Genomic DNA, 15,920 nt, shown 5'->3' with positions numbered 1-15,920 from the left:
TTTATGCAAATCAAGGGGCGTGTCTGGGCGCGGAGGGAGGCGGGAGGGGGGGGCGCTCCCGGGGGCGGCGGTTGCCCGGATGGGCCGTTAGTCGGAGCCCAGCCGCGGAGTGAGCGAGGGAGACGGGAGGAGCCGAACCCGGCGCCATCCGCCGCCATCCGCCCCCGCCCCACCGCCATCCCACCCCGGGGAGCCCCCTAGGCCCCGGTCCCGGACCCCCGCGCACCCGGCCAGGTGAGTCTGGGCGAGCCGAGTGCTAACGCCCTTTTCCGGCGCGGGAGCGGTGGTGGCAGCAGCGGCGGCCGTGGCGGCGGGCCGGGGGGAGGAGAAGCTGCCATTAGCCGCCGCCATTTTGTCCTCCTGCTGCCGGGCCCTGCCTGCCCCTCCCCCTCCGATACTCCCACCCTGGGACTCGCACCTCTAGCCCATTTCTGAGTCGATAACCTGCCCCTACCCACTCACCTTCTGGCTTCATGGGGAGACCTCCCCCCGGCTCCTGGGCCATAACTCCCCACCCCCCTTGCGCTCCTGGACTATCACCCCTATTTATGGGTCCCCTTCCCTGCTGCTGCTCTGGGGTGGGCCGCGCCTGACTGTCCTGCTCTTCAAGAGTCTTTCCTCCATAGTGGACCCCTCTCATCACCCAGCGTTAAGGTCCCCTTTTCTTGACGCCCCACTTCGCGTCCAGTCACTCCCACTCTGGAGCCCTGCTTTTATTCCCGCATCTGTGCTTTCTACGTTCCTCAATATCTTCTCCGCTTTTTTTATTTCTCATCTTCCTTATCACCTTTCTATCCCAGCCCCTCCTTTCTCCTGGGTCTTTCTGACATTGCTCCCTGTGGTCTGCATCCTTTTCCTGCCATTCCCGCTTACGTGTATTATTTTCCACAGGCTTTCATAATTCTTTTATTTAGTTTTTTTTTTTCATCTATCCCCGTTCCCTTCATAAATTTTCAGACTGGCTTTCTTAAACACCTCCAAAGCAACCCCCATCTCCTCATCTGATCTGTAGTCAAGTTCTTGATTTTAGTTATCATCTTGGTCTTGTCTGGCTATCTCACCAACTCCCTATCTCTTTCCTTTACCCCGTTGTCTACAAACAAATGCCTGGTCACTCAGGAACACTAACTGATGTTGGAGAGTTTGGTCGGCTTGGGGAGCAAGGAGAATCAGGGAAAGAAATGACTGCTGATGGGGGGGGGGTAGGAAAATGAAGTTGATTCCAGCCTTGGCCCCATGGTTACCTGGTATTCTTGACGTGGATCCATATGCTTTGTTTTACCCACATGTATGTAGGGTAAACCAGAGCCCACCAGTATTCCATCTGCAGACAAACTTTCTTCCAGGAGCTGGAATGGGGGCAAGTGCAGGAAAAGATGGAATATTCAAAATACGTGATTCTGTAGCTTGGGAGTTTGTAGTGCCCCAGTTGTTCCCTGAGGAATTCTCTGGCACCAACCCTCAGTCTGGCTGAGCAAGCTCATAAAATCCTTAAACTCCTGCATACCTTCCTGCAAAACCTCCGCAAATGGGAGGGAGACTGCAGGGACTAGAACCAGGGGCAAACTTAGGAAGCTGGTGTCTAATGAGTAGGAGAGCTAAACCTCTCTTCCTTACATGATGGAGCTGTTTGCCTCTCTGGTTTTCTCTAGGGCTTGGACTTGCTGTTTTTATTGTAGGTCTCTGAAATTATTTTGATGGAGAGAGATTATTACTTATGGGCATAATGAGGTTGCTACACTTTATAGACTGGCACAAAGGGGAGAGTGTTTATACTAGGAAGGTACTGGATTTTTATTTGGGTTTTCTGGGCAAGGGGTGTCTGGGGGAAAGAGGGAATATGGCATTTGGGCTCTGTGGGGAACTAAGAAGATACGATGGTTGCTTAAAGGAACTGGGGTGTTTGAATAGGCTGGAGGAAGAGGTATAAGAGGGCTGTATATCTGGGCCCCAATAAGAATAAAAGGGAGCATCTAGGCTTCTATTGGGAGGCCCTTGGTGGAGCAGAGAGTGAAACACTTGGTGTCTGGTCACAGGCTCCGGCACGTTTTGGGGGAGGCGCCTGCAGGACCCAACGTACTCAATGAGCTTCCAGCGCAATGTCCGATCGCTCGGGGCCGACTGCCAAGGGGAAGGATGGAAAGAAGTATTCCTCGCTCAACCTGTTTGATACATATAAGGGCAAGTCCTTAGAGATCCAGAAACCCGCTGGTGAGGGTCCTGCACTGATGTTCCTAATTATTGGAGGATGAGCATGAATGGGTCATGTATTTCAGAGCTCTTTGAAGGGAAACACTTGTAATACATATATCAAAAGGTTAGAGGAACACTAGAGACTTTCCAGTTTGTCCCATAGGGGACGTTGTGCTTTGGGTGCACACCAGCATCCTCCTACAAAGGCGTGTCTGTGGTTTTCTGTCTTTGGACACGTAAGAATTGGAGGCAAAGAAATGTGGACTTGGAGAAGTCTAGGGCCAGCTTGCTCCTTGCAGGCTCAAGATCAACCATCCCACATAGAATTACTGAGTGTAAAGCTTTTCAGCCTTCCTTGCTGATAGAATTTCGGAGATTGCCTAGGGCAAAGGGAGAGAAGGTTTCTAAGAGAAGACTTTGGGGATGTCGGTTTATGGGTCCTCAGGTAAGATGCTGTCAGATTTCCCATTCGAGGCATTTTCCATTCTCTTTCCACCTTTTCTCCAGTTGCCCCTCGCCATGGCCTGCAGAGTCTTGGGAAAGTTGCCATTGCTCGGCGTATGCCACCCCCGGCCAACCTTCCAAGCCTGAAAGCCGAGAACAAAGGCAATGACCCTAATGTCTCACTAGTGCCGAAAGACGGAACAGGATGGGCAAGCAAACAGGAGCAGTCCGACCCCAAGAGGTAGATGGAGACCTGGGGGATCTAGAGTTAGGAATGTTTAACTTTGAACTTCAGGATGAATTGGGGCTTGGTCTAACGTGGCCAGATGAGAGTCAAAGGCAAAGAGGAAAGACCCTCTTCTGCCTATTGCAGGACTCCTGTTAAATGCCTAAGGAGTGGTACCTTTAGCTTTCTGTCAGGTGTAAGGAAAGTTTGAAGAACAGATGACAGTCTGTGCAAGCTTGATGAGCTTATGGTACTTTGTCCATAATTTGTAAAACGTAGTGAGAAGGCCTGGGTTCAGTTCCTGTCCTCCACCAGTTGGAGAAGCAGAGGAGCCAGTACCATCTCAGACTCTGAATAACCTTCCCATCCTACCATCCCCTCAGTTCCGATGCCTCAACCGCTCAGCAGCCGGAATCGCAGCCACTGCCGGCTTCACAGACGCCTGCCTCCAACCAATCGAAACGACCGCCAGCAGCCCCCGAGGTATCTGAAGAACTGGGTGTTATTTAGGGAGCAGGGGCAAGAATGGCTTGTAGCTCCTCATCATGTCATTGTTATCTCTCTGCCTCCCCAGAACACTCCTTCGGTTCCAAGCGGGGTAAAGTCCTGGGCACAAGCCAGCGTCACCCATGGAGCACATGGAGATGGTGAGTGCAAGGCTGTTTGAGAAGGTCTCTTTGGGCACCATAGTAGGCAGGAGTCCTGCATGGTACCTTCAACAAAGTGTCCTCATACTCTGTTGGCAAAATTTTGGATCACATATTTGGTTTTCTTGGGAGACACATGAGCAAGATTTGTTGCAGATTTATATGAAAGTGAGAGGTAGGTATCCCCAAACTGATCCTGTTTCTTGAATGAACACCTAATACATAGGGGGTGAGTTTGGAGGCAGAACTGGGTCTTGTATCTATCAGTTTTCCACTTTCACAGTGCATCCTCAGTAAAGATACTTGTGTCTCTTACTCTTGTACCTCAACCCCAACAGGTGGAAGGGCATCAAGCCTACTGTCACGATTCTCTCGAGAGGAATTTCCGACCCTGCAGGCGGCTGGCGACCAGGACAAGGCTGCCAAGGAAAGGGAGTCTGCCGAACAGTCGTCTGGGCCCGGACCAAGCCTCCGCCCCCAAAGTGAGTGGCCACTATTAGTGAGTAAATGGGTTAGGAATCCACCTTTTGACCAGGACATTACCTTATTCCATTTCAGAGTGAAGTGCTGGCTTATTCATCTTTCTCCCCATCATTTTCAGCTATGTTCACTCTCTGTCTTTTCCAAAATACAGATTCTACAACTTGGAGGGACGGAGGTGGGCGTGGCCCTGATGAGCTGGAGGGCCCGGACTCCAAACTTCATCACGGCCATGATCCCCGGGGTGGACTGCAGCCTTCGGGCCCACCCCAGTTCCCTCCCTACCGCGGAATGATGCCGCCCTTCGTAAGTTTGGATATCTTGTTTTGGATTGATTGTGCTGGAAGCTAGAGAGTTAGGAGTTACAGCTTAGTCTTTGGAGGGGACAGCTGGAAAGCAGAGGTCTATGAGGGTGGGAGGATGATAGGTTTAGGGCTGTGGTAGGCTGTTTGGCTGCTCCTCTAAGCGGCTACTCTTGGGCCCTTTTGCAGATGTATCCCCCATATCTCCCGTTCCCTCCGCCCTATGGACCCCAGGGGCCTTATAGATACCCCACGCCTGATGGGCCCAGGTGAGTAGTCTAGGTCTGGGTTTGTGCTTGGGGACAGGGGAAGCCTGCTGGGGAGAGGATGGTTTTCTAGTCAGGAGGCTCAGTCTGTGATTATACAATCCAGCCTTCTTTTATCTTCTCTCCTTTCCCTTTTCACACACAGCCGTTTCCCCCGAGTGGCAGGCCCCCGAGGGTCAGGGCCGCCAATGCGTCTTGTAGAGCCAGTGGGTCGGCCTTCCATTCTTAAAGAAGATAATCTCAAAGAGTTTGACCAGTTGGACCAGGAGAATGATGATGGTTGGGCAGGTGAGTGGATGTTAAGGACCAGGTATTGTAGTTTTGTTTTGGGGGGTTGGGTTGGTTTTGGCTGCACTGTATAGCTCGTGGGATCTTAGTTTCCTGACCAGGGATCGAACACAGGCACTTGGCAGTGAAAGTGTGGATTCCTAACCACTGGACCTCCAGGGAATTCCCAAGCATTTCAGTTTTAAAAAGCAAAATCTGATGAGAAAACAGCGGATCATTGTGGGAGAAAAGTAGACATTGAGGGATAGGGCAGATACCTGGAGGAAAGCCAAATCCTTGCGGAGAAGGAGTCAGGAGTGAAATTGACAGTCATGGATCTAGATGCCAGTGGGAAGAGGGCAGTTGGCCTTGGTAGCGCATCCAGTCGTGTAGTGATGCTCGAGATGGGAGCGCAGGATGCTGGGGTTACTGTGCTTCACTTTTCGCCTCAGGGGCCCATGAGGAGGTTGACTACACTGAGAAGCTCAAGTTCAGCGATGAGGAAGATGGGCGAGACTCCGATGAAGAGGGAGCTGAGGGCCAGTGAGTTCAGGGCTCTCTGGGGAGTGGAGGAGCTCAGTTTGTCTCATGGTAATATACTCTTAAAGGAGCTGGGTTGCAGCTGATTTTAATTCCACTGTTGGTCTGTTCACAGCAAGGAGTCCCAGTCAGCTGCTGGTGAGGAACGGCCCCCTGAAGCAGATGGCAAAAAGGGCAACTCCCCCGGCAGCGAACCGCCCCCTCCCAAGACGGCCTGGGCAGAGACCTCTCGGCCTCCAGAGACAGAGCCGGGGCCTCCTGCCCCAAAGCCTCCCCCACCCCCACCCCACCGAGGCCCCGCCGGGAACTGGGGCCCCCCTGGGGACTACCCAGTGAGTGTCTACAATGAGGGGTTGAGAGGGTCACTTGGGGAGACTAGTTTCAGCTGAGTAGTCGAAGTAGCAGTAATAAGAGGAAGCTGGAGGGAGGGCCAGAAATGGGCTACAGTAAGTGTAGAGCTGTGGAGCATATCTGAAAAGGTTTGGAACATCATTGGTGTTAGGCGAGTTAGAGTGAAGAGAGAAATTGGAATGCTAATTAGGAAAAACAAGGACACCTGGGATCTTTGGGTCTTGAGAAAGAAGAAATAAAAAGACTAGGATGATGAGTTTGTCCCTGCCATGAGAGGCCATCAACCCCAAGGCCTGGTCTTTGCACCTGCAGCTAGAGACAGTTGATCAGTCTGTGAAAGAGATCGTAAGAAACATAGTAACTGACACCTCTGGCCCTGCTGGGTCTGCCCACTGACAGGATCGTGGGGGCCCTCCCTGCAAACCTCCAGCACCCGAAGACGAGGATGAGGCTTGGCGGCAGCGGCGAAAGCAGTCTTCGTCTGAAATCTCCCTGGCTGTGGAGCGGGCTCGGCGCCGGCGAGAGGAAGAAGAGCGGCGCATGCAGGAGGAGCGCAGGGCAGCCTGTGCCGAGAAGCTCAAGCGACTTGATGAGAAGTTTGGGGCACCTGACAAGCGGCTCAAAGCAGAGCCTACTGCACCACCTGCTACCCCTCCTGCTCCCGCTCCACCACCTGCAGTCCCCAAAGAACTCCCCACGCCTCCAGCTCCTGCACCGGCCCCAGTTCCAACACCTGAAAAAGAACCAGAAGAGCCGGCACAGTCCTCTCCTGCCCAATCTACCCCCACTCCAGGTGTGGCTCCGACTCCCACCGCAGTGAGTGGTGGGGGCAGCACCAGTAGCACCAGCAGTGGTAGCTTTGAAGCCAGTGCAGGTATGATGGAGGTGGTGATGGGTAGATCTGTCTGCTTGGGGTTGAGGGTGCAGGTGGTAAGGATGTGAGTAAAGGATATAAAAGGCAGTGTCAGTTTGTAGGACTGTCACTGGTAGGGGTGAAATGGATCTTTTTGTTTCTGTGGACAAGAAGTAGTAATCTACTACTGAATAAGTAGTAATCTAAAACCACTTCCCTATAGGCCTAGAGTGGAGCAACGCTGAAGGAAGTGTTACTTTTGATGATTTCGTGGAAAATTAACACCACCGCCATTGGCTTTTGAGAGACCCTGAAGTGTTTTCATGGGTTTTAAATGGGATGGTCTTATTGTTAGAGGAGGTGCTAGAAGTGAGTGCTGAAACTATGGGGTGTTCATGGAATATCTGTTGGTGGACTAGATTGCTCTGATTATCTTTTTTGCAATGCAGTGGAACCCCAAGTGCCCTCAAAAGAGGGTCCTGAACCACCAGAAGAGGTTCCTTCCCCTGCCACACCCCCAGCCCCAAAGGTGGAACCCAAGGGTGATGGAGTTGGTCCCACCCGGCAGCCCCCCAGCCAAGGCTTGGGCTATCCCAAATACCAGAAATCATTGCCTCCTCGTTTCCAGCGGCAGCAGCAGGTAAAACTAAATTACTTCTCTTAAGGGCTGCTTCTCTCCTCGGTTTCAGTATTTATCCATATATCCATTTATTTCAGTATTTAGCCTAATATCCATATCCATATTTATCCATAAGTTATCTCCTGGGTCCCTCTCCCAGTTCTGTCTCTGCTGTGTCACCCTAGTTTCTATCTAGTCCCAAGTGTCACATTGGTGTGGATTTTGTTTTTGCTAGTCCTGTGTTCTGGTTGGGCCTTTGATGCCTCTCACTCCCTTTTGTCCTTCCCTAGGAGCAGCTATTGAAACAGCAGCAGCAGCAGCAGTGGCAGCAGCAGCAGCAGGGCTCTGCCCAGCCTACCCCAGTGCCCCCATCACCACCGCAGCCTGTGACCATGGGGGCTGTGCCAGCTCCACAGGCTCCACCCCCGCCCCCCAAGGCTCTATACCCAGGTGCTCTGGGCCGGCCCCCGCCCATGCCCCCTATGAACTTTGATCCCCGCTGGATGATGATTCCTCCTTATGTGGACCCTCGGCTCCTTCAAGGCCGGCCCCCTCTGGACTTCTACCCTCCTGGTGTGCATCCCTCTGGTAAGGCACCATAGATGAGGTAGGGCTTCGGGGACCCTTTAGTCTTGGGAAGTAGGTATCTTCATCTTGCTATGGGGATGAAGGGCAACCAGTCAAGAGGGGAGCTTAGCCCTCCTGAGATAGCTCTGTTGCAGGAATGAAGTAGTGATGCCCACCTAACCAAAGATTTCCCTGGTTGGAGGGATTGATAGATTGATCTGTAGAGAAGCTGAGTGGTTCACCACGTTTTAGGAGAGCAGGCACTGCCTCCCAGGAGATGGAGGCACTGACACTGACCGGGCTGTTGTGGAGGATTGAACTGGGGAGGTGATTTTGGGTCTGGAGGGCCTGTAACAAAAAGGATAGGTTTTCTCATACTGTTTGGTTTTCTCAGGCCTAGTTCCCCGGGAGCGTTCAGACAGTGGGGGCTCAAGTTCAGAGCCCTTTGAGCGCCATGCACCCCCTCTCTTACGGGATCGGGGCACCCCACCAGTGGATCCAAAGTTGGCTTGGGTAGGAGATGTCTTCACCACCACACCTGCTGACCCCCGCCCACTTACTTCACCTCTTCGCCAGGCTGCTGATGAGGATGAGAAGGGGATGAGGTGAGTGTGAGTAGAGAAATGGGAGGGTTTCTAGCAAACATATCTAGAAGAATGGGTACTTTGGTTTATCGGTGAAGTGATAGGAATAAACATGAAAGGAGTTTTTGGGTCATAATAATAAAGTGTTCTGTTTTCCCACCTAGTTCATTTTCCTCGTCTTGAGATACTTACTTCCATCTTTTCTGTCTCCCTCTTCAGGAGCGAGACCCCTCCAGTACCTCCCCCACCACCCTATCTGGCTAGTTATCCAGGCTTTCCTGAGAATGGAGCGCCTGGGCCCCCAATCCCTCGCTTTCCTCTGGAGGAGCCAGCTCCCCCAGGGCCCCGTCCACTCCCCTGGCCCCCAGGCAATGAGGAGGCAACCAAGATGCAAGCTCCACCACCCAAGAAGGAAACCCCCAAGGAGGAGGCTCCGCAGCTGACAGGGCCAGAAACTGGTCGAAAGCCTTCCCGCGGAATTGGAGGCCAAGGCCCCCCACCACCTCGCAGAGAGAGCCGCACAGAGACCCGCTGGGGCCCACGCCCAGGCAGCAGTCGTCGTGGGATCCCTCCAGAGGAGCCAGGGGCCCCTCCCCGCCGGGCTGGGCCGATAAAGAAACCCCCACCACCTGTGAAAGTTGAAGAGCTGCCCCCCAACCCCAAGCCCCTCGAACAGGGGGATGAAACCCCCAAGGCTCCAAAGCCAGACCCATTGAAGACAGCAAAGGGAAAGATAGGTGGCCCCAAGGAGACCCCACCCAGTGGGAATCTTTCCCCTGCCCCACGGCTTCGGAGGGACTATTCCTATGAAAGAGTGGGTCCTACCTCTTGCCGGGGTCGGGGCAGAGGGGAGTATTTTGCCAGAGGGAGGGGTTTTCGGGGGACCTATGGGGGACGGGGGCGGGGAGCCCGAAGCCGAGAGTTCCGCAGTTACCGAGAGTTTCGAGGAGATGATGGACGTGGAGGTGGGACAGGGGGACAAAACCATCCTCCTCCCCGAGGCCGCACTGCCAGCGAGACACGGAGTGAGGGTTCGGAGTATGAAGAAATCCCCAAGCGGCGCCGGCAGCGGGGCTCAGAGACAGGCAGTGAGACCCATGAGAGTGATCTGGCCCCCTCAGACAAGGAGGCCCCCACTCCCAAGGAAGGAGTAATTACACAGGTCCCTCTCGCTCCTCCATCATCAGGAGCACCCCCTTCACCAGCCCCAGCCCGCTTTTCCACTGCCCGAGGTGGGCGAGTCTTCACTCCCAGAGGGGTGCCATCCCGCCGGGGTCGAGGGGGTGGGCGGCCCCCTCCCCCCATTTGCCCGGGCTGGAGCCCCCCAACCAAGTCCCTGGCTCCAAAGAAGCCTCCAACAGGTCCTATGCCGCCAAGTAAGGAGCCTTTGAAAGAGAAGCTGATCCCAGGGCCCCTGTCTCCTATGGCCCGAGGAGGCAGCAGTGGAGGCAACAACGTAGGCATGGGTGTGGAAGATGGGGAGCGGCCCAGAAGGAGGCGACACGGGAGGGCTCAGCAGCAGGACAAACCACCTCGTTTCCGGAGACTGAAACAGGAACGAGAGAATGCCGCCAGAGGGGCTGAGGGCAAGCCCTCTTCCCTAGTTCTTCCAGCCTCTACACCTGGGTCAGAGGAGGCCCTCACAACAGTAGCAGTACCCCCACCACCTCGCCGGGCAGCGGCCAAGTCTCCTGATCTGTCAAACCAGAACTCGGACCAAGCCAACGAAGAGTGGGAGACAGCCTCTGAGAGCAGCGACTTTGCCAGCGAGCGGCGGGGGGACAAGGAGGCTCCGCCACCAGCACTGCTGACCCCCAAAGCTGTGGGGACTCATGGAGGGAGTGGAGGTGGTGCTGGATCAGGCATTTCAACCATGTCCCGTGGAGATCTGAGCCAGAGAGCTAAGGATTTGAGCAAGCGGAGCTTTTCGAGTCAGCGACCCGGCATGGAGAGGCAGAACCGGCGCCCAGGCCCAAGCAGCAAGTCTGGTGGCGGTGGCGGCAGCAGTGGAGGAGGTGGTGGGGGTCCTGGAGGGAGGGCCGGCCCAGGGCGAGGGGACAAGAGGAGCTGGCCCTCTCCCAAGAACCGAAGGTGGGTACAGGCAGGTGGTGGTTTACTCTTTGAGTCGTCAGGTTGGGGGAGGGGAGAAAACCTGTTAGAGAAGTCGGGTTGGATGCAGTGGAATTGGAGATCAGTACCTGGGGAAGGCTTATAGGCACCAGGTCACCTGTGTTTAGGTGAAGTGGCTGGAAAGCAGTGGACAGCATCGGAAACCCCCATATTCCTTGTTTTCCTTTCTGTGCACCTGTATGAGTAGAATTTCCTTAGTGCGAGAAAACAAGGGTTTCCTGGAGGTCCCAAGGTTAGGACTCGTGCTTGCACTGTCCGGGCTCAGGTTTGATCCCTGGTTAGGGAACCAAGATCCCAGGAGTTGCGTGGTGCAGCCAGAAAAAAAGTGATCAGAAACACCTGGATTTTAGCAGAGAACAGGCTGAAGGTGAAGTGGTGGAAGAGAGTTGTAGAGAAAACCGTAACAGTTTGTAAATACTGGAGCTGATTCTTTGTTCTCTTCAGCCGTCCCCCAGAGGAACGTACCCCAGGGCTCCCTCTGCCTCCCCCGCCCCCCAGCAGTTCTGCGGTCTTCCGCTTGGACCAAGTTATCCACAGCAACCCTGCTGGCATCCAGCAGGCTCTGGCTCAGCTCAGCAGCCGCCAAGGAAGTGCTGCTGCACCAGTGGGGCACCCAAGGCCCAAGCCTGGGCCTCCCCAAGCCCCTCAAGGCCCCTCTTCTCGGCCCCCCGCCCGGTATGACCCTCAGAGGGCCAACAATGACGACGTCAGTTCAGGTAAGCTGGAAGGGCTAAGGGTTCCCAGAGAGGGCCAGGTGCTGAAGGGGGAAGAGTGTGGCCCAGGAGTCCTGGTGCTGGGTGTCCTCACTGAGGGTGGAAGGATTGGGAGGTGGAGTACAGAGGGCAAAGCTCAGTTTGGTAATAGTCAAGGCAGACGCTGATGGATTTCCCCTTCTCCCCAGACCCCCACCTTGAAGAGCCAGGGCCGATGGTGAGGGGGATGGGCGGGACTGCCCGGGACTCTGCTGGTGTTAATCCCTTCCCCCCCAAACGGCGAGAGCGGCCACCTAGGAAACCGGAGCTGCTGCAGGAGGTAAGGGACTGGGTTGAAGTATTTCACTGCTCTCACTTTAGAAAGCTCTAACTTCATGTTCTCTCCACTCTTTTTCCTATTTATGTCACTGTGTTTTCACCCCAAATTCTCAGTGTTGGTCATGCTTATTTCCTTTTTTTTTTTTTTTTTTTTGGTCACTGCTTATTTCTCATCACCCTTTTGCCCCACACATGTGGCTCTGTGTCCTAGCTGCTTGCATTGCCCAGTTCCCATCTCATTCATGTTTTGTTTCTGGACTCTGATTTTTAGGAATCATTGCCACCTTCTCATAGCTCTGGATTTTTGGGCCCCAAACCCGAGGGCTCAATCCCTGAGGGGGAGTCCAGAGATGCAGGAACAGAGGCCCTGACCCCTCACATCTGGAATCGTTTACATACTGGTGAGTTCAGCTGAGAAGGAAGGACTGTGTTAAGAGGACTTAGCGCAAGATGGACCATAGAGCTGTCTTTTCTTACTTCTGTGTGTTGGTGTTTTCCCAGCCACTAGCCGAAAGAGTTACCAGCCTGGCTCCATGGAGCCTTGGATGGAACCCCTGAGTCCTTTTGAGGATGTGGCTGGCACAGAGGTAAGTGAGAGTGGGAGGGAGTGTCTGAGCTGATGTTGAGCACTGGCCCTACTTGCCCCACTGTCCTGGGATGAGCGTGGGGCTGTCCGTCACATAGTCGTCTCCTTTCTATAGTTTGTGTATGTGTGTACCTCATTCAGGTATTGGGGTGCTTCCTGCTCTGACTTAACTCCTTCTCCACTCCTCTCAGATGAGTCAGTCTGACAGTGGGGTGGACCTGAGTGGGGATTCTCAGGTGTCATCAGGTCCCTGCAGCCAGCGAAGTTCCCCTGATGGAGGACTCAAGGGGGCAGCAGAAGGGCCCCCCAAGCGACCTGGAGGCCCCTCACCCCTGAATGCTGTTCCTGGTGAGGGTCCACCTGGCTCTGAACCCTCTGAACCTCCTAGGAGACGGCCACCTGCCCCCCATGATGGGGACAGAAAGGTAAATGACCAAGAAAGGATAAGAATGTTTCTGGGACTTTGGCCTTGCTTTTGTCTCCGTTTTTCTCTGCCTGTGTGTGCTGATTTGAGCTTCTTTTTCCTCCCCCCACCCCTACTCCACTGGGTTGCCCCACTCAGGAGCTTCCCCGGGAGCAGCCTCTGCCCCCTGGGCCCATTGGCACAGAACGATTGCAGCGTACAGACCGAGGCCCAGAACCTGGCTCCCTCCGGCCATCCCATCGACCTGGTCCTCAAGTCCAGTTTGGTACCAATGATAAGGTCTGTGTGGACTGAATCAGGGTGTCTTGGCTTGGGTGGAGAGAGGAAAAGGACTTGGAAGTGGGGGAGGACACGTGTCTGAATCATGGACCATTTCCCCTGCCTCGTGATCACAGGACTCAGACTTGTGCCTGGTGGTGGGAGACAGTTTAAAAGCAGAGAAGGAGCTAACGGCATCAGTTACTGAGGTAAGTGGGAGAGTGAGTTTTTGAGGACAGGCTTTGGACACCTGGAGGAGAGTGTCTGGGAGTGACCTGGGCATCCAGGTTGCGCAGATGGCCCTCTTGACAATTCTTCTCTTTCCCAGGCCATTCCCATGGCCCGAGACTGGGAGCTGCTCCCCAGTGCTTCTGCCTCAGCTGAGCCACAATCCAAGAACCTGGCTTCTGGGCACTGTGGCCCCGAGACCAGCTCCTCAGGCCAGCGCTTGTACCCTGAGATCTTCTATGGCAGCCCTGGGCCTCCCAGTTCTCAGGTAGGTTTTGCCTCCTATTCAAGGACCTCTCTCTGTTTGCTGTCCCCTAAAATCAAGCCTTTCCCATTTGCAGTTTTTAAAATTTTCCTTCCTGCTTTTGCTGTAGTGGGTAGGATGGTGAGTTTTTCTTGACCAGGAAAATGAGCTGTTCCATTCTTGCTCTCCTGCAGGTCTCAGGAGGAGCCATAGACTCTCAATTACATCCCAACAGTGGAGGCTTCCGTCCTGGGACACCCTCACTGCACACTTACAGGTAAGACTTATCTCAGAAGGACATGGAACTGTGTTCAGAGAAAGAGAGAAGGGGAAGACACTTCTAGGGTACCTGGCGGGTGGTGGACTTCCACTTCAGACTAAAGGAGTTGACTGGTTCCTGATCTCTCTCCCCGGCCTTGGCCCAATTTCCCTCCAGATCACAGCCCCTGTACCTCCCCACGGGCCCAGCCCCGCCCTCAGCACTGCTCTCGGGGGTAGCTGTCAAGGGCCAGTTTCTGGATTTCTCCGCACTGCAAGCAACGGAGCTGGGGAAGCTGCCGGCTGGAGTTCTCTACCCTCCACCTTCCTTTCTCTACTCTCCAGCCTTCTGCCCTAGCCCTCTGCCAGACCCACCCTTGCTTCAGGTGAGAGGCGGGCGGATGTTGGGCTTAGAGGTAGGAGTGGGGTGCTTTGGGGGGAGTTGACATTGTCCTCCCTGTTCCCCAACAGGTGCGACAGGATCTGCCATCCCCCTCAGATTTTTATTCTGCTCCTCTACAACCTGGTGGCCAAAGTGGCTTCCTCCCCTCAGGGGCTCCTGCCCAGCAGGTACCTTTTATCTTCTCAGTCCCCTTTGTGTGCTTCACTTTCTAACTCTAGCGTTGTTTGTTACTTGTTTGGACTCCTCCTGGTTTTCTGACATTCCTCCCTGCCCCCAGCACACATACCCATGTTTCTCATTACAGATGCTTCTACCCATGGTGGACTCACAGCTGCCTGTGGTGAACTTTGGCTCCCTGCCACCGGCGCCGCCTCCTGCCCCACCCCCCCTCTCTCTGTTACCGGTGGGCCCTCCTCTGCAGCCCCCCAGCCTGGCCGTGCGGCCCCCGCCTGCTCCTGCTACTCGGGTGCTGCCTTCACCTGCCAGGCCTTTCGGCCCTAGCTTGGGGCGAGCAGAGGTAAGGTACAGGAGCAGAAGTGCTAGGGAGCCCCAAGACTCAGGGGTAAGGATTCAGTGTCAGGATGAAGAGGTGGAGAGGCGGGATGCTCATGAGACTTTTTTCCTTCAGTTGCACCCAGTAGAACTGAAGCCGTTCCAGGATTATCGAAAACTGAATAGCAACCTTGGGGGACCTGGGTCATCACGGACTCCCCCGTCTGGAAGGCAAGAGAAGGGAATGGGGGTACGGACTGCCCATCTATCCCCAATGATTTACTTTCTTTGGGGACCATAGGTGAGTCTGAAGGTTGCCTCAAATATCTTTTCTCCAGGTCTTTCTCCGGCCTCAATTCCCGTCTCAAGGCCCCACCTTCCACCTACAGCGGAGTCTTCCGCACACAGCGCATTGACCTCTACCAGCAGGTGAAGGAGAAACCCCTGTGGACACAAGTCTGAGTTGAGGAGTTTCCTCCTGAGTTCCCGCCGTCCATCCCTGACCTCCCTGTTTGACTTAACTTCCACATGTGCCCACCCCCCAGGCCTCCCCACCAGATGCCCTGCGCTGGATGCCGAAGCCTTGGGAGCGGACAGGACCACCTTCTCGAGAAGGGCCATCCCGAAGGGCAGAGGAGCCTGGGTCCAGAGGGGACAAGGAGCCTGGATTGCCCCCACCCCGCTGAGGGAGTTCCCTTCGCCCCCCACCCCCCGGGGCTTGTATATAGATTATAAATATATAAGGGGGAAAGGGGTGGGTGGGGAAGGGTTGTGGGGCTGGTGCCTCGCTTCCCCTCCTCTCCCCTCCCCTCGTCCCCTATCCCTGGGGCCGTTTGTTAAAAAATAATAATAAAAGGATTAAAAAAAATCCAAAATGATTTGGGGGATGGGTTGGTTGGTTGCAGTCTCTTATGTCATATTCAGTGCCAAGTGATCTGTAGAGTGGTTTCAGTTAGGCAAATAGTTGTTACTTTACCTTGGTGACTACTTCTATCTCAAAACAAGCTCTTGGTGTATCTTAGAAGTTTCCTGGGCCAGGAATTAGATTTTGTTTTTTGTTGCCAGTGAGGTTGCCTATAGAGCTTTGCTTGCACATATGGGGCCATGGTGGGACATCTGGATGGTAGAATGCCATTAGATTGTCAACCAGTGTCATTACACAGCTTCTCCAGCAAGATATTTTGAGTCATCTGGCCTTTCACGTCCCTGAGCCAGCATTCCAGAGGTCTCAGCAGATACTGCAAAGGTTATGACTTGGCCCTAGGTTTCTGCCAGGTTTTGTTTGTCCAGCACCAGGCTAGCTAAAGGAGGGGGATGACAACTGCTTCTAAAAAGAAATAGTGGACAGCCCACAGCTGTGTGTCACTTTGGTCCTGACTGCAAACCAGAAGTGTCTTTATAGTCACAGACTGATCAAACGGGAAAGGTGGGTGAACAGTGGGCTCCTTGAACTGGGTAGACCAGTTCCACCATAGTCAAACTTGGCTGTTACCCTGGCACTACTGCCTGCAAGTCAAGCCAAGACTT

General features: G+C 54.3%; 1 protein-coding gene and 1 non-coding gene across 3 annotated transcripts; both read left to right on the top strand.

The window, feature by feature from the left end:
- Window positions 1–60: 60 nt before the first annotated feature.
- PRRC2A (proline rich coiled-coil 2A) lies at window positions 61–15,271 on the top strand. Of its 2 annotated transcripts, none has more exons than XM_020897183.2 (31): window positions 61–234; window positions 2,037–2,211; window positions 2,701–2,878; window positions 3,247–3,346; window positions 3,438–3,510; window positions 3,849–3,992; window positions 4,145–4,296; window positions 4,482–4,561; window positions 4,704–4,846; window positions 5,278–5,368; window positions 5,481–5,697; window positions 6,116–6,590; window positions 7,019–7,209; window positions 7,479–7,776; window positions 8,150–8,360; window positions 8,559–10,430; window positions 10,914–11,185; window positions 11,371–11,501; window positions 11,772–11,901; window positions 12,002–12,087; window positions 12,278–12,511; window positions 12,649–12,789; window positions 12,906–12,977; window positions 13,097–13,264; window positions 13,435–13,517; window positions 13,677–13,884; window positions 13,970–14,068; window positions 14,206–14,418; window positions 14,530–14,624; window positions 14,732–14,822; window positions 14,939–15,271. In XM_020897183.2, exons 2-31 carry the CDS (start codon window positions 2,100–2,102, stop codon window positions 15,077–15,079), a joined length of 6,501 nt encoding a protein of 2,166 aa, XP_020752842.2. In that variant the 5' UTR covers window positions 61–234; window positions 2,037–2,099; the 3' UTR covers window positions 15,080–15,271. The 2 variants fall into 2 exon arrangements, with proteins under 2 accessions (XP_020752842.2, XP_070312885.1); XM_070456784.1 differs by lacking the exon at window positions 61–234 and adding an exon at window positions 1,704–1,783.
- Window positions 2,387–2,517, top strand: LOC139031629 (small nucleolar RNA SNORA38). Its single transcript, XR_011484136.1, has one exon. It is a non-coding gene; the product is annotated as a small nucleolar RNA SNORA38 (small nucleolar RNA).
- Window positions 15,272–15,920: the final 649 nt, after the last annotated feature.

This window comes from Odocoileus virginianus, chromosome 27, assembly GCF_023699985.2.
Source record: "Odocoileus virginianus isolate 20LAN1187 ecotype Illinois chromosome 27, Ovbor_1.2, whole genome shotgun sequence".
Taxonomy (NCBI): Eukaryota; Metazoa; Chordata; class Mammalia; order Artiodactyla; family Cervidae; genus Odocoileus; species Odocoileus virginianus.
The sequence above is the reverse complement of the archived record's forward strand: the minus strand, read 5'-3'. Positions and strand labels throughout refer to the sequence as shown.